Source organism: Gorilla gorilla, chromosome 16, assembly GCF_029281585.2.
Source record: "Gorilla gorilla gorilla isolate KB3781 chromosome 16, NHGRI_mGorGor1-v2.1_pri, whole genome shotgun sequence".
In the NCBI taxonomy this organism is placed as follows: Eukaryota; Metazoa; Chordata; class Mammalia; order Primates; family Hominidae; genus Gorilla; species Gorilla gorilla.
In genome coordinates, this window is record NC_073240.2 from 103,962,709 (window position 1) to 103,983,842 (window position 21,134).

The window sequence follows — 21,134 nt, forward strand, 5'->3', positions numbered from 1 at the left end:
CTTGAGTACAGTAGTGCTATCACAGCTCACTGCAGCCTTGAACTCCTGGGCTAAGGGTACTCCTACCTGAGCCTCCTGAGTAGCTAGGACTGTAGGTATACATGATGATACTTGGCTAATTTTTAAATTGTTTTGTAGACATGGGGTCTCACTTTGTTGGCCAGGCTGGTGTCAAACTAATGGCCTCAAGTGACCCTTCCACCCCTGCCTCCCATCCTAGAGGTATGTGCCACCACAAGGAACACTTGTTCAATTTTCTAAAGAAAAAATTTCTAAAGTAAGGCTGTGGGATGATGGCAGGAAGATAAAAGAAAAACAGAAGAATAAGTTAAAATGACTTATTCAAACATATTCTTTTGACAGCAAGAAGAACTTTTAGGATATACATTCCTTACAAACAAACAAACGGCAGATAAACAACGTTGTATAGGAACTTCAACACACACTGTACAATATTCCCACTTTGCTGACATAAGTTATGGAAATTTCGTGGTTTACTTGAGTGTCGCTACCAGTATTTTGCTTCTCTGATGATTTTTATCAACTTCCTCATCTGTTAACTTCCCTCCAAGTTATGTCATGTCACGACATACTGCCGCTGCACGAACATGACCAGTGTCTTCCTATTAAACATGTAGAATGCTTTCCTAATTTCTCTTTTTACTCTCTGTCTTTGTGTTTTGCATTTTCCTTACTTTTATTGTCAGAAACTCCAGAAAGTCAGTCGTACTAATTTATCACGATTTGCTTTATTAATTTATACTTTGCTTATATGGAATTTTGCCCAACAGACCTCATTACAATTTCTAACCTGTTTTATTTTGTTTTTTTTTTCAGAGACAGGGTCTCCCTCTGTTGTCCAAGGCTGGAGGGTAGTAGTGCTATCGCAGCTGACTGCAGCCTCAACCTTCCAGGCTGAAGCGATCCGCCCATCTCAGCCTCCCAATTGGCTGAGACTACAGGTGCTTGTCACTATGCCCAACTAATATTTGGAATTTTCGTATAAGTGGATTCCAGAGGGGTGACAGCGAAACACGAGTAAGCATGGATTTTGGTATATGCAGAGATGGGGGGGCTGGAACTAATTCTGTATACTGAGGGACGGCGACTGTATATGTTTTTACAATTACGCTGTAGGACACATACTGTTGCATAGCCTTGAAAATAATAATTTTTAATGGAGTGGAATAATAATAATAATATTGCTAAAAGTAGCAGCTGGCCAGGTGTGGTGGCTCACACTGGTAATCACAACACTTTGGGAGGCTGAGGCAGGAGGATGGCTTGAGGCCAAGAGTTTGCGATAGGCTTGGAAACAAAGGGGGAGTCACCATCCCTACAGAAAAATACATGAATTAGCCTAGTGTGGTGGCATGTTCCTGTAGTCCCAGCTACTTGGGAGGCTGAGGTGGGAGGATCACTTGGGCCCAGGGAGGCTGAGACTGCAGTGAGTCATGATCAGGCCTCTGCACTCCAGCCTGGGTGACAGAGTGAGACCCTGTCTCAAAACAACAAAAAAGTAGCAGCTAACATCAACTGACCTTTTATACCAGGTGCCTATTGATACCATGGTTTAATTTCTTAGAACTGTTTCTTATTTCACTTACCAACTCTGTCTTCAGTTACTCCCAGATTTTTACTGTGTGTGTACAGATGAGCTTTTGTTTAGATTGAATTGTCTCCCGAGAAGTAAGATTACTGTGAAACATGGTGAATGGACATTCTCATTACCCTTGATGTAAATTGACAGGGTTTTGGGTGCCTCCCAGCTATAATCTTAGCACTTTGGGAGGCTAAGAGAGGAGGATTGCTTGAGGCCAAGAGTTGGAGGAGGCAGTATGGCAGTATGGTGAGACCCTGTCTCCATTATTTTAAAAAAATGACAGGCTTTACCCGGGAAGGCTTATACACAATGTAATCACCCCTCATAGTATAAGAAAGTGCCCATTTCACTGCACCTTTGCCAGCACAGGGTATTATAATTTAGTAAGTCATTTTTTGTTTGATTATTTTAAATAGACAAAAGACCTCCTGTTACTTTACTTGTCACATTTCAACATCTTTCCTCAGCTTATTAGCTCTATCTCTTTTCTGTCTGTAAACGGTTGTTGTTGTTTTGTTCTTTGAGACAGGGTCTTGCTCTGTCACCAGGCTGGACTGTAGTGGCATAATCATGCCTCGCTGCAGCCTTGAACTCCCAGGCTCAAACTTCAGCATTCCGAGTAGCTGGGACTACAAGTGTGCACCACCACTCCCAGCTAACTTTTTTCTTCTTTTGGATAGAGACAGGGTCTCACTGTGTTGTCCAGACCGGTCTCTAGCTCCTGGCCTTAAGCAATCCTCCCGCATTAGCTTCTCAAATTGCTGGAATTTCAGGCATGAGCCACCATGCCTGGCCTGGGCTAGTCCTGTATTCTCTAGAGTTCTCTTTACTTTGTGCTAGCCAATCTCTCATTATGCTGTTCACCTGTTATAATGAATAATTCTCCGTATTAAATTTTACCACTTTAAACTTTTGAGTGGTTTATGCTTCCTGATTGGACTCTGACTAATATGTTAGGAAGGGTCCTAGGAGATAAACCCACACAGATGGGATTTGGGCATAGGTTTGGTTTCCCAGGGGGCAGTGCTGAGCTCTTTGCCAGTGGGAAATGGGATGCTGGTGATTTCCAGGAAGTGACCTCACAGTGACTCAAGCTACCACTTACTGTGGATTGTGATGAAATGCCAGCTGAGGCACATGCCTTGGGAGCTAAGTGGTTGCTGCCCTTGACCACTATGAAGACTGGTGTGGGAAGGGTCGCTTTGGATGCACTTGAGCAGGGGTCCCCAACCCCTGAGCCATGGAGCTGTAGGGAGCCACACAGCAGGAGGTGAGTGGTGTCGAGTGAGGGAGTGAGGGAAGCTTCGTCTGTATTTACAGCCACTCCCCTTTGCTCACATTCCCGCCTGAGCTCCACCTTCTCAGATGAGCAGCAGCATTAGATTCTCATAGGAGAACGCACCCTGTTGTGAACCGTGCATGTGAAGGATCTAGGTTGCGTTGTCCTCATGAGAATCTAATACCTATTGAACTGTCACTTTGTCCCATCACGCTCAGGTGGGACCATCCAGTTTCAGGAAAACAAGCTTAACACGCCCACTGATTCTACATTATGGTGAGTTCTATAATTATTTTATTATATATTGGATATCTAATAAATATATATTTATTATATATATTAATATGTTAAATATATTAATATATTAAATATATTATTATATATTGTAATAATGGAAATAAAGTGCCTAATAAATGTAAATGTGCTTAAATCTTTTGGCCCAGCTCCTACTTCCCGGCAGCCTCTCCAGGCCCAGAACTTTCTCCAGTCAGCCTCTACAGACCAAGTTTATGACTCACAATGGCCTATTTAGGCCCATACCCCACCTCATGGCAGTCTCCGCAGATGAGCCTACTGCCTCACAACAGCCTCCACAGGCACAGCTCCATCGTTACAATGGCCTCTTTAGACCGAGCTCCTGCCTCCCAGCCTTCTCTCCAGGCCCTGAGCTTTCTCAAGTCGACCTCACCAGGCCCAGCTCATGCTTCTTTGCAGCCTCTCCAGGCCCAGCTCCTGCATCTTGGCCCCTCCAGGCCCAGCCTCTGCCTCCCGTCGGCCTCTACAGTCCCAACATCTACCTCACAGTAGATTCTTCAGGCCCAGCATCTGCCTCACTGTGGACCCCCCAAGCCAAGCTCCCAACCTTTCAGCAGCTTCTACACACCCAGCTCCCGCCTGCCAGTGGCCTCTTCAGGCCCATGGGGCTCATTCCTCACAACAGCCTTTCCAGGCCCAGTTTTTCCCTTCCGGAGGCCTCTCTGGGCTGAGAACCTCCTCAAGTCGGCCTCTCCAGACCACTTGCACCCTCCGGGCGTCCTCTCCGGTCCAAGCTCCTCTTCCTGGCTGTGTCTCCAGGCCCGACTCCTGCCTCTCAACAACCTCTTTGGACTCAGTGCCTACCCATCTCCTGGCGGCCTTGGTCGGCCCACAGCTTCCTCAAGCCACGCTCCAGGCCCAGGTCAGGCCTCACGGTGGCCTCTCCAGGATGAGCTCCTGCCCTCCGATGGCACCTACAGGCCCCAAATTGTCTCCGGTCGGTGGGCTCCTCCACGCCAAACTTGGGCGTCCCAGAGACCTCTGTAGGCCCAAGTTGTCCTGAAGTTGGCATCTCCCGGGCCTGCCTCCCAGCAAGTAAGCAAGCTCTTTTGGCTCAACTCCTGCCCAGCTCCCAACCGCCTTTGTAGGTCCCGAACTTTCTCCAGCCAAGTACTTCGGGCCTAATTCCTGCCGCCCGGTGGCCTGTACGGGCCCAGAAATGGTTGGAGAGTGGCCTCAGCAGGTCCCACTCTTGCCTCCCAGGGGCCTCTCCAGGCCCAGCTCTTGCCCCCACGGTGGCCTCCCAGGGCCAAGTCCCTGCCTGCCTCCCAGCAGCCCGCGTGTGGCCCAGCTCCTCCCTCACGGTGGCCTGTTGATGCCCATGCCTCTGGTACCCTGCTCAGAGGCATGAGCCCCTGCCACACACTGGCTCCTCCCACGCTGAGAGAGGTCAGCGTGAGCCCCTTGCCTCACACCGGCCCCTCCCACGCTGACAGAGGTCAGCCTGAGCCCCTTGCCTCACACCGGCCCCTCCCACGCTGACAGAGGTCAGCCTGAGCCCCTTGCCTCACACCGGCCCCTCTCACGCTGACAGAGGTCAGCCTGAGCCCCTAGCCTCACACCGGCCCCTCCCAGGCTGACAGAGGTCAGCGGGAGCCCCTAGCCTCACACCGGCCCCTCCCACGCTGAGAGAGGTCAGTGTGAGCCCCTTGCCTCACACCGGCCCCTCCCACGCTGAGAGAGGTCAGCGTGAGCCCCTGCCTCAACAGGCCACAGTGAGGGAGGAGCAGGGTCGCACGCAGGCTGCTGGGAGGCAGGCAGCGACTTGGGCCTGGGAGGTCGTGGTGGGGCGAGAGCTGGGTCTGGAGACACCCCTGGGAGGCAACAGCGGGGCCTACAGACTCTGTTCTCCAGCCGGAGCTGGGACTGTTCAGGTACTGGGAGGCGGGATGTGGGTCTGAAGAGCTTGGTTGCAGAAACTTCGGGGTCTACAAATGCAGGCGGGAGCTGAGCCAAAAAAGCTTGTTTGCTGGGAGGCGGGAGATGCAACCAGGAGAAACAGCTGTGCCTGCAGAGGCCGCCATGTGGGAGGCGGAGGCCGGGCCTCCTCAAATCGGCCTCTCCAGACCCACTTGCAGCCTCCCGGCATCCTCTCTGGGCCCAGCTCTTCCTCCCGGCTGTGTCTCCAGGCCTGACTCTGGCCTCCCAACAACGTCTTTGGACTCAGCTCCTGCTCAGCTCCCAGCGGCCCTGGTAGGCCCACCACTTCCCGAAGCCAAGCTCCCCAGGCCCAGCTCAGGCCTCACGGTGGCCTCTCCAGGCTCAGCTCCTGCCCTCCGATGGCAAGGTCAGTGGGCTCCTCTAGGCCCAGCTTGGGCCTCCCGGCGGCCTCTGCAGGCCCAAATCGTCCTGAAGTCGGCCTCTCCAGGCCCAGCTCCAGCCTCCCGGCGGCCTCTGCAGGCCCAAGTCGTCGTCAAGTCGGCCTGGAATTGGGCCTGGAAGAGCAGCAAGTCGGCCTCCCCGGGCCCAGCTCCGTCCTCTCGGTGGCCTCTCCAGGTGCAAAACTTCCTCGAGTCAGCCTCTCCAGGTCCAGCTCCTCCTGCCTCCCAGTGGCCTCTTTCAGCCCAGACCAGCTCATGGCTCTTGCCGGCCTTCCCAGGCCCCGCTTTTGACTTTTGGTGGCCTCTTCAGGCCCAGAACTTGACCTCCAGTGGGCCTTTGCAGGCCCGGCCTCCTGCCTCTCAAAGGCCTGCACGGGCCTGGACTCACAGCGGACTCACAGCGGACTCTCCATGCCCAGCTAGCTCTAGCCTCATTGCGGCCTCCCGAGTCCAAAGCTCCTGCCTCTCGGCTGCTTCGGCAGGCCCAGCTCCCGCCTGCCAGTGGCCTCTTTAGGCCCAGCTCATTCCTCACAACGGCCTTCCGAGGCCCCGTTTTTCCCTTCCGGCAGCCTCTTGGCCTCTAATTTGTTTATCTTTTGTGTATAAATCCCAAAATATTAAATTTTGGAATATTTCCACCATTATGTAAATATTTTGGTAGGTGATTTATTTGGGGTGAGTTTCTGCACCAAGCCCGAATTTTTTTATTTTATTTTACTTATTATTTGGTGTTAAACAGGTTTAATGACGGTCATGGCAACTTTTTGGCACAGTGAAAAATATCGCCCATGATCAACGTGTTCTGTTCTGGGGAAGGGGGCAAAGGCAGGGTGAATCACTTTCTGAAAAAGTATAGCTCAAGTTGGGAGTGCAGAGGGAATGGGGAGAAAACCCTCCCGCTGCCTGTGTCGAAGTGCAGGAGCCCCCACCCCCATACTCACCTGAGTCCAGCCCCTCTGGAGAAAGAAGGGGTGCATGAACTCCCCCTAGTCCGCAGGCACCTCCCTGTGGCCCAAGGCCCTCTTCACACTCCATCTTGTAGCCCCAACAGGAGCTATTTTCTGAAAAGTGAAAAGCTCTGAAGGTCCCACAATTCATGGTATGTACACCTCCCTCACCAGGGGCTGCAAAGTGGCCTGGAGCTCCATACTGAGTAGAAGTCTTTGGGCCAGAGTCAGCATCTGGCTGACGGTCCGGATATCCTGGTTGGAGTGACCCTGGTGCTCCCTGCCAGGGCCTGGTGCCGCTTGCTGAAGATCATGACCGCCACTCATGGGCCACCGGATGTGGTCCTTGTCCCATTTGTTGGGGCTGCGTCCATCCTTCTCAGAAGATGAGTCCTGTTACTTGCACAGGGCACTGAGGGACTGGGCCTGACATCATCTGAGTGGTAGAGGCAACTGGGTGTCAGGAGACATGATGGAGAGGAAAGCATCATCATGGTCATTCTCTGTCTCACTGTTCAGCAGGGACTCCCCTGAGGGGTCCAGGGCTCCTCCTCCATGGTGGGAGGTGAGCTTTTACCAGGTTCCACCACCCCCAAAGTGTGTGGGGTTGCGGGCCCTGGGCTTTCAGGGCAGGTGGCTCCAGGGGGCCGCCCAGGGTCAACAATCCCTGTCCCACCTGGTGGATGCTCATGAGCAACAGCTGCCAACTTGGCAGGTTGTTTTCTCTGGTTGGAGGCCACTGAGTGACTGGCAGGTTGCTGGGCCTCGTGTGGCTGCAGGGAGGGGTGAGGAAGGGGATGGAGTACCAGGGGAACACGGCCACAGAGTGACCTTCCACATTCCTCCACACGAACATGCTGACGCCACGGGAGGCCTCACTGAACGCAGGCCTGGGGGCCGAGTACTTGGTCCGGGCAGGGGGTTCCTGGCAGGGGCTCACACCTCCTCGCCCCCTCCTCAGCCAAGGTGGCTTGAGCCCAGAGAAGGGGAGGTTGGAGAGGAGCAGAAGGCCAGGCCTCAAGTTTTGTTTTTTTTGTTTGTTTTGTTTTTTGTTTTTGAAATGTAGTTTGACTCTTGTCACCCAGGCTGGAGTGCAGTGGCACGATCTCAGTGGCCTTCATACCTGGCTAAGTTTTTGTATTTTTACTGGAGGTGGGGTTTTGCCATGTTGGCCAGGCTGGTCTTGACCTCCCGACCTCAGGTGATCCACCCACCTCAGCCTCCCAAAATGGGATTACAGGCATGAGCCACCGCTCCCAACTTCATTCATTTTTACTTGAAAAACTCCATTAAGCATTTTTTTAAGGTAGACCTAGTGGTCCTGAATGCCCTCAGCTTTGTTTGTCGAGGAAACACGTTATTTCTTTTTTCTTTCTGAAGGACAGCTTTGTCAGACATAGTATTAGTTGCTGGCAGTTTTTTTCTTTCAGCACTTTGAATGTATTATTCGATTCTGTCCTGACCTGCAAAGTTTCTTTAACTTGACTATTTGATTATATTGTGACTTGGTGAGTATCTATTTGGTTTGAACCTCTTTAGGAATCTTTAAGCTTCATGGATTTAGATGTGTAAATCTTTCCCATGATTTAGGCAGTTTTCAGCCATTCTTTAAATAAGCTTTCTTCTCCTTTCTCTACTTTCCTTCCCAAACTCCCATAACCTGACAATGGTTTGCCTAATGGTGTCTTGTTGGCTTTCTTTTCTGTCTCTTTTTTTTCTTTTTCTTTTTTTTTTTGAGACAGAGTCATGCTCTGTCACCCAGGCTGGAGTGTAATGTGTGGTCTCGGCTCACATTGCACTCCAACCTCCGCCTCCTGGGTTCAAGCGATTCTCCTGCCTCAGCCTCCCAAGTAGCTGGGACTACAGGTGTGTGCCACCACACCCGGCTAATTTTTGTATTTTTAGTAGAGATGGGGCTTTGTCATGTTGGACAGGCTGGTCTTGAACTCCTGACCTCTTAATCTGCCTGCCTCGGCCTCCCAAAGTGTTGGGATTACAGGCTTGAGCCACCACACCCAGCCTTCTTTTCTCTTTTTTATTCTTTTTTTCTTTGTCCTCTGACTGGATAATTTCAGAAGATCTATATTCAAGTTTACAGATTCTCTCTCCTGTTGAAGTTTACTATTGTGTTATATCACCCAGTCTGGTCTTGAACTCCTGGGCTCAAGAGATCCTCCCACCTTGGCCTCCCAAAGTGCTGAGTTTACAAGCATGAGCCACTGCATCCAGTCAGTCCCAGCACTTTGGGAAGCTGAGGTGGGAGGATCACTTGAGCTTAGGAGTTTGAGACCAGCCTGGGCAACGTACTGAGAACTTGTCTCTATATTAAAAAAAAAAAAAAGTCTTTGGGAGGCCAAAGCGGGAGGATCACCTGAGGTCAGGAGTTCGAGACCAGCCTGGCCAACATGGCAAAACCCCATCTCTACTAAAAATACAAAAATTAGCCAGGTGTGGTGGCACATGCCTGTAGTGGTGGTGCACGCCTGTAGTCCCAGCTACTCAAGAGGCTGAGGCAGGAGAATCACTTGAACTGGGAGATGGAGGTTGCAGTGAGCTGAGATCGCACCAGTGCACTCCAGCCTGGGCAACAGAGTGAGACTCCATCTTATAAAAGGAAAAAAGAAGAAAAGAAAAATTCCATATCTGAGTGTTTACTCCTGAGTTTTTGAGATTGTTATTAAGATCGTGCTCTACTGTGATGATTTGGGTTTGTTTGATAATCAGAAAAAAGCATATTCTTTTGGGTGTTCAGCCACACTGCTTTGGTGTCACAACTGCACATTGGTTTCACAGCTGCAGGACAAATTCGAGCATCTTAAAATGATTCAACAGGAGGAGATAAGGAAGCTCGAGGAAGAGAAAAACAACTGGAAGGAGAAATCATAGATTTTTATAAAATGAAAGCTGCCTCTGAAGCACTGCAGACTCAGCTGAGCACTGATACAAAGAAAGACAAACATCGTAAGAAGCAATAGTTTCTCTTACTATTCTGAGAGCCTTATCATTCTACATCCCATCTTCCTGTGAGATTGTCTTTGTAGCATTTAACTCTAATTGCAGTTCTCTTTTTAAAAATTGGCTTGCTTATTGTATATTTTCCCCAACTAAAGCGTGAACTCCTAGCAGGTCGTGGTGGCTCATGCCTGTAATCTCAGCACTGTGGGAGGCTGAGGTGGGTCGACTACCTGAGGTCAGGAGTTCGAGACCTATCTAGATAGGCATGTGAAATTATCTAGGAAATCAAAGGATTGCAGATGGAATCAGAACCACGTTGCCACAGTTTCATTCTGGCTTCAGCCTTGAGTACAGTATGGACTGAATGGAGACTACTAGGCTCTCAGCCATCTGCTGCGTTCTGGTAGTGCTCTACAATCATGTGTCTCTACTACTTCTTTGCAATGTAAATACTAGTGTAAAACTACTCAGCCACAAGCTCTGAGAGAGATCGAGAGATGTCCTTCTCTTAATAGAGATAAGTCATTTGGTGGAATAACTCTTCGAGTCAACCAGTGTAAGTAACAGAGACACCAAAAACCAGCCATTAGTTTAGTTTGCTTGACCCAGCAATCTACCTCTTAGTATATGCTTTGGTGACACTCATGTACTTATGCACCAGGTGGCAGGTGTGTACTAGAATTAAGATATTCATAGTAGCATTGTTTCAGATAGTAAAAAAGTGTTATCCACAAAAAAATGGATGAATTATCAGTGAAAATTACTGAACTTTGGACACACACACATCCTGCCAACCTTCATCAAAAAAAGTAATATTTCTTATTCTCCATCCTAACCTAGATAAGTGGAAGAGAAGAAAGAATTTTTTAAAAAAAGTCCTGATAGCTGGAAAACTTCCTTCACTGTATCCAAAGTTATGAGAACTCTTTGGGTTGTGTCTCCAAACTGAGATTCAGAAAAGCAATCACAATTAATCAATAAATTATCATTTTCATAGGACATTTCTAAATTTCCAAAGTGAATATAGCCTTTTATTTTTCAATCCAGCTAGCTAGCTAGGTCCATCCATATCCATGCACATCATCTGGTTTAATAGATTTCTCATTATGCTGTATTCATCTGTATATATTCTAATGTTGGAGAATTTTCTCAAATTTAAATATGATTTAGATAAACTTAACAGAGTGTCAGCAGTACTTAGATAAAGCAATTTTTTTTTTTTTGAGAAATGGTCTCTCTGTCACCTAGGCTGAAGTGCAGTGAGGCAGTTATGCCTCACTGCAGCCTCAACCTCCCAGGCTCAAGTAATCCTCCCACCTCAGCCTCCTGAGTAGCTGGGATTACAGGTGTGCACTACCATGCCTGGCTAATTTTTGTATTTTTTTTTTGTAGAAATGGGGTTTCACTGTGTTGCCCAGGCTGGTCTTTCTGGGCTCAAGCAATCCACCCACCTCAGCCTCCCAAAGTACTGGGATTACAGGCATGAGCCACTACACGCAGCCTAGATAAAGCAAATTTTTAAATTGATTTGATACTTGATTTACTCATAAAAAAAAAAACCTGAATGCTAATTGTTAACCAACTATTGTTAAATTTTAAGGGCAGTTGGGTAGCATGGTCTTAGGTCTGATTATAAATGTTTGTCTTTTTTGGGAGCTTGTGATTTTTTCAATACAAAGCAGCTTTTAAAACATCTTGTGAGAACGGTATTTAGGAGGAGAACAAAAAAGGGAATTCTGAATTGTAATGACAGATGTAAACATGTCTTTCATTAGGGTTCACTTTGGTTTTCTTTTTCTTTAGTGGTTTTTGGCAAATTTGTCATATCAAGAAGCACTTTCAGACACACAAGTTGCTATAGTTAATATTTTATCTTCAACTTCCGGTAAGAAATTTGTCTTTAAAAATCTGCATTATAAATCAGTGTATGTATTTCTGGTATATATATGTGTACATGTACAACATTTTAATCTTGTTATAGCTTCTTACATTAGTTGTAATATACATTAGTCTATTATAACTGCCTTTTAATCTGTATACAGTCAGGTGCTGCATATGATGTTTCAGTCTACAACAGACTGCATATACGATGGTGGTCCCATAAGATTATAGTACTGTATTTTTACTGTACCTTTTCTATGTTTAAATATGTTTGGATACACAAATACTTACCATTGTGTTACAGTTGCCTACAGTATTCAATACAGTAGCATGCCATACAAGTTGGTAGCCTACAAGCAATAGGCTTATAGCATATAGCCTAGCTGTGTAGTAGGCTATACCATTTAGGTTTGTGTGAGTATGCTCTATGATGGTGGCACAAGGATGACATTGCCTAAGGACACACATTTTCTCTGTATTTATCCCTGTTGTTAAGCATGACTGTAGTTTCATGCCTTAGCCTGTGCTATTTATGTTCCTTCAAATACTTTACAATATTTTTTATATAACAACATATTACAGTTTTATAGGCTGGCCTTTTGTATTGTAGTTGCCTTTCCCTTCACACATCCTTTCCAGAGATCTTTTTCTAGACCCTTTGGCTAAAATTTAATTGCTTATTTCAGAACTATAATTTGCCCTATGATAGGTGTTTTATTTTTAAGATTGAATCACCTTTCAAATCTGGAAGACAAAAGTATTTTTAAAGCTATAAAAATAACTTTAGGGACACAGGCTTGATTATGATGAAGTCAGCTTGTTACTCTGAATAAGATTTAAGTTTCCTATTAGTTTAAAATAAATAGGACTGTACTTGATCTGTACTGTTGAAATAAACATGGTTTAGTTTGGAGGCTATTTTATGCATGAACTTTAAACATTTCAGTCTAGTCATTACTTAACTGCAGTCATTTTCTTAGTTAAGAGTGACAAAAATAATTTGAAAGGTAGGTATATAATTTGCTTATTTAAACAATGAAGTTGGTAGTAAAAATGTTGACAGTATTTAAACTCATGTACCATTTTTAAATTCTTTTCTCCTCATAGGACTTTTTACCTTAATCCTTGCTGCAGTATTTCCAAGTAACAGTGGAGATAGATTTACCCTTTCTAAACTATTAGCTGTAATTTTAAGGTAAGCATATAGTGTGATAGCTAGTTTACTCTGCTTAAAAATACAATATTACAATTTCTGATAGTGGCACCAGGGTAGTTTGTATTGTAAGAGCAAAGAAAGATGTGGATAAAAGAAGGCTTTAAGTGGACATGATGCTACTTAGCCCTGTCACATCCTGCACTAGGTTTCTAAACCTTCCTTGGGTAGGGTAACCAGAGGGAAAACCCCAAGGCTGCTTTGGTTCCCATTCATGTGTCTGCAGACTCATCAAGTATTGGACTGACGTTCACACTTAATGTGGCAGCTTAATCCTCATAATCTCCCAAGTTTCTATTTCTTTTTCTTAAGGCAATTTCCCCTCTTTGTTTTGATTTTTATTTCTCCTTTTTCTACTTCTCCTAGAAAGCTAACATTCAGTTTTCTCTAATTGTCTAAGCCTCAGGTGATGTTTCAGTTATTTTCTGTATAATTCATTTGGCAGTTTTGCACTACTGCATAATATGAGTGTTGCTGATAACTATACTTAAATATTTTAATTTAACTTTGTGTATGTTTGTCTTGTCTTCCCTACTGGTTTGTAAACCCTTGAAGGCCATAGCCTTGTTTTATATTTGTGTCATCAAAGACCTAGCATAGGGCTTTGCCCATAGACAGTATTGAAAAAAGATGTGTTGGTTTAATAAAACTTATTTTATGAAACAAAATCAGAGAAGGTAGCAGGATGATTTGATGGAGAGTAGTGTTTCTTGGTTATCAAAGCTGAGATTGAATAAGAGCTCTGCTGTTTGCCCTGGGGCAGTTTCCTTAAACTCTGAAAGGGTTTCCTAGTTGAGAAAATGATATTATCTATTTTACCTTGCAGCCTTGTTTTAAAGTTTAGTGGTAATAGCTATGAAGTGTCTGGTATTGGGCAATCATAGAAGACTGGTAGCTCTTAATATTAAATGTTTTTCTTTTTTAGTTATAAGGGTAAATTAACCACGGTTGCTCCAATGGGCAGCTGGTTGATCCAACTAATTTATCATTTAGACTTTATGGCCACTAGGGATTTATTCTTTTACATGGTTTACTAATGTTTTAAGCCGAGCAAATTTTTGCATTAGGGAAATATGTTTGTATTGGAGAAGTAAATGAGGTTTTATTTAACTTTATTTAAAATATGTGCTAATTTATAACTTTTCTTCGTGGTATCTTAATAAAGACTTGATAAAGAAGGAAATGGATATAAAATATTGAACTTGTAAGTATTTTGACAGAGTACATTACTTCTTCTCATTAAAGTAGGTAGACGAACAGAGGTTGGCAAACTATGTTGGGTCAGCTGCTGGTTTTGTAAATCAGATTGTATTAGAACACAGCCACTCTCATCTATTTGCAAATTGTCTATGGCCATTTTAGCACTACAGAGGCAGAGCTGAATTGCAATACCATGTGGCCCAGAAGCCTAAAATATTTACTATCTGTACCTTTAAAAAAAAGTGTTACTTAGAAATTTTTTGAGTAAGTATATGTTCTTAAGAATTATGTATTAAACATTGTTTAATATTTTGTTTTGAATTGGCATTTTACTAAGAGATTCAATTTCTGAGGCTATAAAAAGAATTTTACATAGCAACAATCTTGAAGGGAATCTAAGCAAAGAAATCTCATTTCATCAATTGAGAGACAAGAGTGTGGCCTCAAGCCAAACAACTTGGAATCCAATCCCATCTCCATCATTACTAGTTTTGAGATCTTGAACAAGTTCCTTACATTTCTGTGCCAATTTTCTCATCTGTATATTGGGGATAATAATAGGATTTCTCTCATAGGATTATTATGAGGATTAAATGAGTAGAAGTTCTAAAGTGCTTGGAACAATGTCTGATACACAACAGGAGGTGCTCACTATATTTAGCCATTATCATAATCATCATCATTTAAATGGAAACAAAATCCCTGGTTTCTAATATATTGTGGATACTCAATAAATAATAGCTGAATCTGAATATGAACAGTGATTATTACAGAAAATTGTGATGATTTAATTGAAGGGTTTGCATATTTAGTGTAAGGACTACACTTGAGTTCTGATGACATCTTTCCGTAAGGGAATACATATTTTCTTTCATCTTCCTCTCCCACTGCCACACTGGTCTTTCTCATCAGGGTGAGATAATTAGGCTAATTTTTTTTTTAATTAGCAATATCTCATCTACTTGAAAACGTGTTACAATTTATAAGATTCATAGAAATAGACAATGTAAAGAGTTCCCTGAGGACAGGAACCACATCTGTATTGTTCACTTCTGTAACCCAGTGCTTTGCCCATATTAGATGCCCAGAAAATAACAATTGAGTTTATGAATGACCTCTGATATCTCTACATCCTTAATTCAGTCTTATTTTTATCCACTAAAATCATGAGATTAGTGAAATTGTTTAAGCACGTAAGGATAGTTTTACTGTTAATTTAGATTTTACCAATAAGCAAGAGTAGTACCATTGGTGGATTTATATGGGTTTGATATATTTGTATAATCCAAAAGAAAGATTGGAAAGGGATGACAAGTTGGTTAATTCATTCTTAACTGAAAGACAGTGGATAGCATAGCACATAAAAGCACTGGACTCTGGAGTAAAACTGCCTGTATTTCAGTCTCGGCTATGTGATCTTGGTCAAGTTACCTTACCTCTTTGTGTATTAGCTTTCACATGTAAAATGGGAATGGCAGTAATAAGACTTCCTTATAAGGTATAATATTGTACATTTTGTGAGGATTAAATGAGTTAATACAAATATAACACTATATTATATTGATATTGTTAGATATTATTATTGAAATTGCTAAATTATTTGATAGTTTTACCCAAAGTTGAGATTAGTCTTGATCACTTATAAATAATTTTTATCTTTATGATTAGCCTTTTCAGAATTCTTTAGCTCATCATTAATGACTGTTATTCTCATAGCATTGGAGGTGTTGTACTGGTAAACCTGTCAGGGTCTGAAAAATCTGCTGGAAGAGATACAATAGGTAAGTACTTGACTCTGGATTCTCTCTGTTAAACAAGAAAGTTACATGTGCGTGCTCATGTGCACAGATGAACGTACGAAGGGTAGGCACTAGCAGGGTTTTTTTTTTTTTTTAACTTTTCCTTTGGAAATAACATAAAAAAATGCGTAGTTTAGTGAATTCTCATAGCCTTCACCCAGCTTTTTCAAATGTTAACAACTTACATAAATATTATACAGTTATAAAAATCAGAAATTAACGTTGATTATGATACTGTTATCTATAAAGCCTTTTCAAATTTTGCCATTTTTTCCACTAATGTTCTTTTTCTGATCCAGGATCACTTATTGCATTTAATTGTCGTGTTTCCTTAGTTTCCTTTAAATGCAGAAGTGTTCCTCAGTCTTCTTGTCTTTTATGACCTTGACACTTTTGTAGGGTACCACCTAGTTGGTTTGTAGAATGTTCCTCAATTTGCATTTGTCTGACATTTTCTTTGGTTAAATTGAGGTTGTGCATTTTTGGTAAGAATATAATGGAAGTGATATTGTTTCCTGATCAGTGCATTCTACCAAAAGGCACATGATATTGATTTGTCCTGTTGCTGGTAATGTTAATTTTAAGGTGGTTAAAATTAACCACCCTACTCCAGTGTAAAGTTACTAATATTTCCCACTGTAAGTAATAAGCATCTTGTGGGGGATACTTTGAGGCTATACAAATTTCCTGTTGCTGTCATATCTTCACCCATGAATATTGTCATTTACTCTTGATTCTTGATTCATAGTTACTGCTATGGTGAACACTTAGATTTTGATCCATTGCTTAGACTTAACAAAAACAAAAGTAATCAGAACCTAGCTGGGCTGAGCATGGTGACTCATACCTGTTATCCCAGTGCTTTGGGAGGCCAAGATGGGAGGATCGCTTGAGGCCAGGAGTTCAATACCAGCCTGGGCAGCATAGTGAGACCTCATAATAAAAAATAAACCTAGATTAATTATTTCTCTTTGAATACTTCTTTAGATATTTGAGGTTTATTGAATAGAACAATGCTTTCTGAATTATTCCTAGCTACTACCCAGTGAGCTGTGCTTTGAACCTCCTCACCTCTTTCTCACCCAGAGCAGCTTTGTGTATATAAAACAATGTATGTATTTGGTATGTGCATGTGTATGCAAGATTTTATTGACAGGCTTTTCCTTAGCTTTAAAAAAAGTTTGAAAATAATAAAAAAAGTAATAAAACATTTGTCTTTTGAATAATTGATTAAAGTATTGAATATGACCACTTGGCAGAACATTATTTAGCTGTTTGGAAAAGTTTAAATGTTTTTGAGAGTTAATAAAGAGAATCAGTATTTATTATTCATGTACTGTGAGATCTGTATTATGTTAGCTATTTCGGAACATTAAAAAGTATAAATTATGTGTTTGCAGTTTTCAAGGAGTTCTTGATTTGGAACAATATGAGATTTATAAAATGAAGCTACTAGGGATTAAACTAATACCATACTTGACAATAGTAAGTATTGTCTAAAACAGAAGACAGGACAGAAATACAGCCGATTAGAAAGAGGATGCTTTGTGGAAGAAACGGAACTTTAACAGAGCCTTTAAGATGGGAGTGGTAGTGCAATACATATTAAGAATGGTATATAGGGGTAAGGAAGACAATACAAGCAACAGCTTAGTGATGGAAAAAAACATTTGTTAAGTTGGAAAATGCCAGGTGTCAAGATTGTTTATGTAGGGTAAAATAAGAAACATGCATTTCTAAATTAAAAACAAAGTGTTACTTTGGAGTTGTATTATTATAATATGTATAGGTTTTGGTCGGATCATTGAGGTGAATGCTTTTGCATTTATTTGTTAACACATTAAACTCCTTCCTGTACTCCTAGAAGACTTGGATGGGGTAGGCTATACCTTTTCATTGTATATCTTTATATCAATATAAAGGTGATTTATATCATTATATATCTTTTCACTTTTGTATATTCTTGCAATATTATCTGACACATTATTGGATTTTAAGCGTATATTGAATGAGCTGATGAGTGATTGCTTTAAATCATGTCCATTTTTACAGGTTCCATTTGGTCTCTTGCTGGAGCCATGCTCTATGCTGTCTATATTGTTATGATTAAGAGAAAAGTAGATAGAGAAGACAAGTTGGATATTCCAATGTTCTTTGGTAAGAATATATGTAACTTGGGAGGCTATTTACTCTAAATGATTAACACAGGGTTTTGCTTTTGTTTTTTGGAGGGAATAGGGAAGCCTTTTCTTTTCTTCCGTATGATTCTTTAAAACCATTTAAAGATTATGAAGGCCAGTCCCAATGTTTTCCTTACTTTATCCTGCATAGTTGTGCACCTATGAGGGAGTGCCCATCTCCTCAGTGTGAGACAGAAAGAAACTCCTAACATTTTTTTCAAATTGATGTCTTCAGACTGCAAGTCAGATATTTATCTCACTGATAGGACAGATTTATGCTCTTATAAGCATGTGAGAGTTTACCTGCTGTATTTTACATTTTGCCATTTTTGAATAGTTAGCAAAGGACTGGGGAGACTGCCCCCGAATTATATGTTTAATGCTGTCGCAGTCTATGTACTTATGTACATTAAAAATTGTGGGCCATTTAAATGCTTTTCATTTGCATTTTATCTTTAAGACACAGACACTTTTATAACATAGATTCATTCTCAAATTACCCAATTATAGTTTCTGGATATGGTTTATAAATTTTCCTTTGCCTGACATCAGTTCAGGAAAGAACTTGCGATATCTGTAGGACTGCAGACGAAGAACACATTGACAAGATAATCTTTCAAAAGATATCTGAATATAAATAGATAAAGAAGCTCCGTGATAAGAGTTCAAAGTGCAGCTTACAAGGAGTCAGGAGACCTGGAATCCAGCTGTTGTAACTTTATTTATCTCACAGGCATCTGAAATATGAGGAAATTGGACTAGATGAATGGCCTCTAAACTGTGATTTAGGGAATAGGTAGGCTTCTGGGATGGTTGGAAGGAAATACAGTTGCATGCAGGGGTCTAGTTCTTGGACTCCTTTGCTGCTTCACCTGTGGAACAGCTCTACTTTGTTGAGCATTTTGCATTAGAATTTAATTTATAGTAAAGATTTTTCTTATGGCTGGGCATTGTGGCTCACGCCTGTGATCCCAGCACTTTGAGAGGCTGAGGCAGGAGGACTGCTTGAAGCCAGGGATTCAAGATCAGCCTGGGCAACATAGGGAGACTGCATTTCTATTTAATTTTTTTTAAAAAGACTATTTTAAAACTATTTTAAAACTAAAAATAGATTAAATACTTGTACCTAAAGACTAACAAAAATAAAATGTTTGAAAAGCCATGAGGCTGAATGATTGCTTAAATTCTTTTTAAATATAGAATTCAAGAAATATAGCATAATAGCCAGGTTTGGTTACATGTGTTTGTAATCCCAGCTGCATGAGAGGCTGAGGCAGGAGAATCACTTGAGTCCAGGAGTTCGAGTCTGCAGTGAGCTATGATTGTGTCTCTGCACTCTAGCCTGGGTAACAGAGTAAGATGCTGTCTCTTAAAAAAGAAAAGATAATTTTAATGATATTTTATTTGAGAGTCATAGAAAATTTTATTTGGAATGGAATAAAATGCTAGTTTTTTTTTAGTGTTATAGGTAGATGGTTGGGTCAGTGGTACTTTTTAAAAATTTGTACTTTGACAACTTGCAAGAAAAATTGCTTAATTTACTCATATTAGGGAGAGTGCATATAGACATGTGGCTTGTGTTGGTCCTGTTCATATGTGATGTGATATGTAAAGCAATATTGATCTGCCCTGGGCTTTAGAATAGACAGGATTTGGAGAAGTTAGGATTGGGATGTTGGGGGCTCTTCAGGCAAGGGAGTGTGAGCAGAGGCTTAACAGGGAGCAGTGAGTAGATCTGAATGATTGTGCTGGAACTTCGCTTTGTGGAAGAAGAACAGAAAGGCATGTGGCGCCAGATTCTGGGCAGTCGAGGGAATAGGTGGGGTCATTGGGACTTTTGTCTCTAGGTCAAAGGATGTTAATTTATGTGGGATTTCATAGACTCAGCACTTCAGGGACTAGAAAATAGATTTAGATCTTGGTAATGCCACATTTTGGTGTTTCATTAAAACAACTTTGTAATGTTATTTAAGCATTTTAGGTCATGTGTCCTTGCTGTATATGTGTTCTTTTGTTGTTGTTTTTTTAATCAATAGATGTAAGTTGGTGTATTAGTCTGTTTTCACACTGCTATAAAGAACTACCTGAGACTGGGTAATTTATAAACAAAAGAGGTTTAATTGACTCACAGTTCTGCATGGCTGGGGAGGCCTCAGGAAACTTACAATCATGACGTAAGGTGAAGGGGAAGCAAGGCATGTTTTACACACTGGCAAGAGAGAGAGAACTTGAGAAGAGGGAACTGCCAAACACTTTAAAACCATCAAATCTTGTAAGAACTCACTATGATGGGAACAGCATGGGGGAAACCACCCCCATGATCCAGTCACTTCCCACCAGGTCCCTCCCTGACACGTGGGGATTACAAGTCAAGATGAGATTTGGGTGGGGACACAGAGCCAAACCATAATAGTTGGGCTCCCTAAAACAGGATATGAGATGGGGAATTTGTGTGGGTGATTTTTTGTGGGGAGTTCACTGAAGGAAAAACTTGCAGTGAAGGAAGCAAGATAGAGAAGGGGAAAGAACCGTGTGGCGCACAAGTATAACTGAGGTTTGGCCCAATTCATTGCAGGTACTGAGGCGTGGAGCAGAGGGAGAGCAGCTAATATGTCTCGGCCTTGAGTCGTGATGGCTGGCCTCGTAAAGCCTCCATCAGTTAGTCATGAGCTGCAGAAGATGGGGTGGAGTGGAGGGTGGGAACTTGCTGGGAAAGGCAGACTTATTTGCCCCCCTTCACGGAAGTGGGGTGGCTGTGAGTCTTTAGCATCAGACAGAGAGTGGGTGCTCCTGCCCTGTTAAGATTTAACTAGGCATCCTAATGACTGGTTTATTATTTAGGTGACATAGTAAGTATCAATTATATATCTACTGTAATTTAATTTTCTTTTAAGAAAGCTGTATAGTTACATAAATCATATAGCAAATTTGTGACATAAACTGTATAGGAAGTACAACAAAATTTATTATAGAATTGTAATCTTTTTTCTTTATATTCTTTACTTTTACATGTATATAGTCATATATAAACTTAATTTCTATAATAATATTAGCTAACTTTTATTAAGTGCTTACCATGTGCCAGATACTATGCTATATTTTATGTGTTTTGTCTAATCTTCCCAGAAACCTAATTAAATATTATTAAATGTTATTTTATGCTTATAGATTGGAAAACTGAGGCTTAAAGAGGTATAAGGCTTGCACTACTATTGAGTGATATATAGAGCTGGGATTGGACCCAGGCAGTCAGACTGCCGAGCACACACTTAACCACTATGTGGGATGGCTTTCCTTAATAACTAGTCAGTGGTACTTTGCTCATACGTTGAATAGCTCTTTGTGTGTACATACTTTCTCACTAACTAGTTAGAGGTCCGGGAATGCAGGAACCAAGAGTTTTATCTCCTTTGGAACCTTCTTCCATTATTGCTCGCAAAG

General features: G+C 42.3%; 1 protein-coding gene and 1 pseudogene across 4 annotated transcripts in view; both read left to right on the forward strand.

Moving 5' to 3' along the window:
- The first annotated feature begins 949 nt into the window (after nt 1-949).
- Nucleotides 950-21,134, forward strand: part of LOC129527370 (solute carrier family 35 member F5-like) — a 32,205-nt gene continuing 12,020 nt past the window's right edge. For 2 of the 4 annotated variants that reach the window (XM_063698894.1, XM_063698895.1), the window contains exons 1-5: nt 950-1,038; nt 9,259-9,426; nt 12,409-12,496; nt 15,431-15,495; nt 17,566-17,670. In XM_063698894.1, coding sequence (XP_063554964.1) covers nt 9,363-9,426; nt 12,409-12,496; nt 15,431-15,495; nt 17,566-17,670 — 322 coding nt within the window. In that variant the 5' untranslated portion in view covers nt 950-1,038; nt 9,259-9,362. Of the gene's footprint in view, nt 1,039-7,012; nt 7,031-9,258; nt 9,427-12,408; nt 12,497-15,430; nt 15,496-17,565; nt 17,671-21,134 lie in introns of those variants that run through there. The other 2 variants (XM_063698892.1, XM_063698893.1) reach the window with 2 other exon arrangements.
- LOC134757300 (putative uncharacterized protein FLJ44672) lies at nt 4,946-6,857 on the forward strand (annotated as a pseudogene).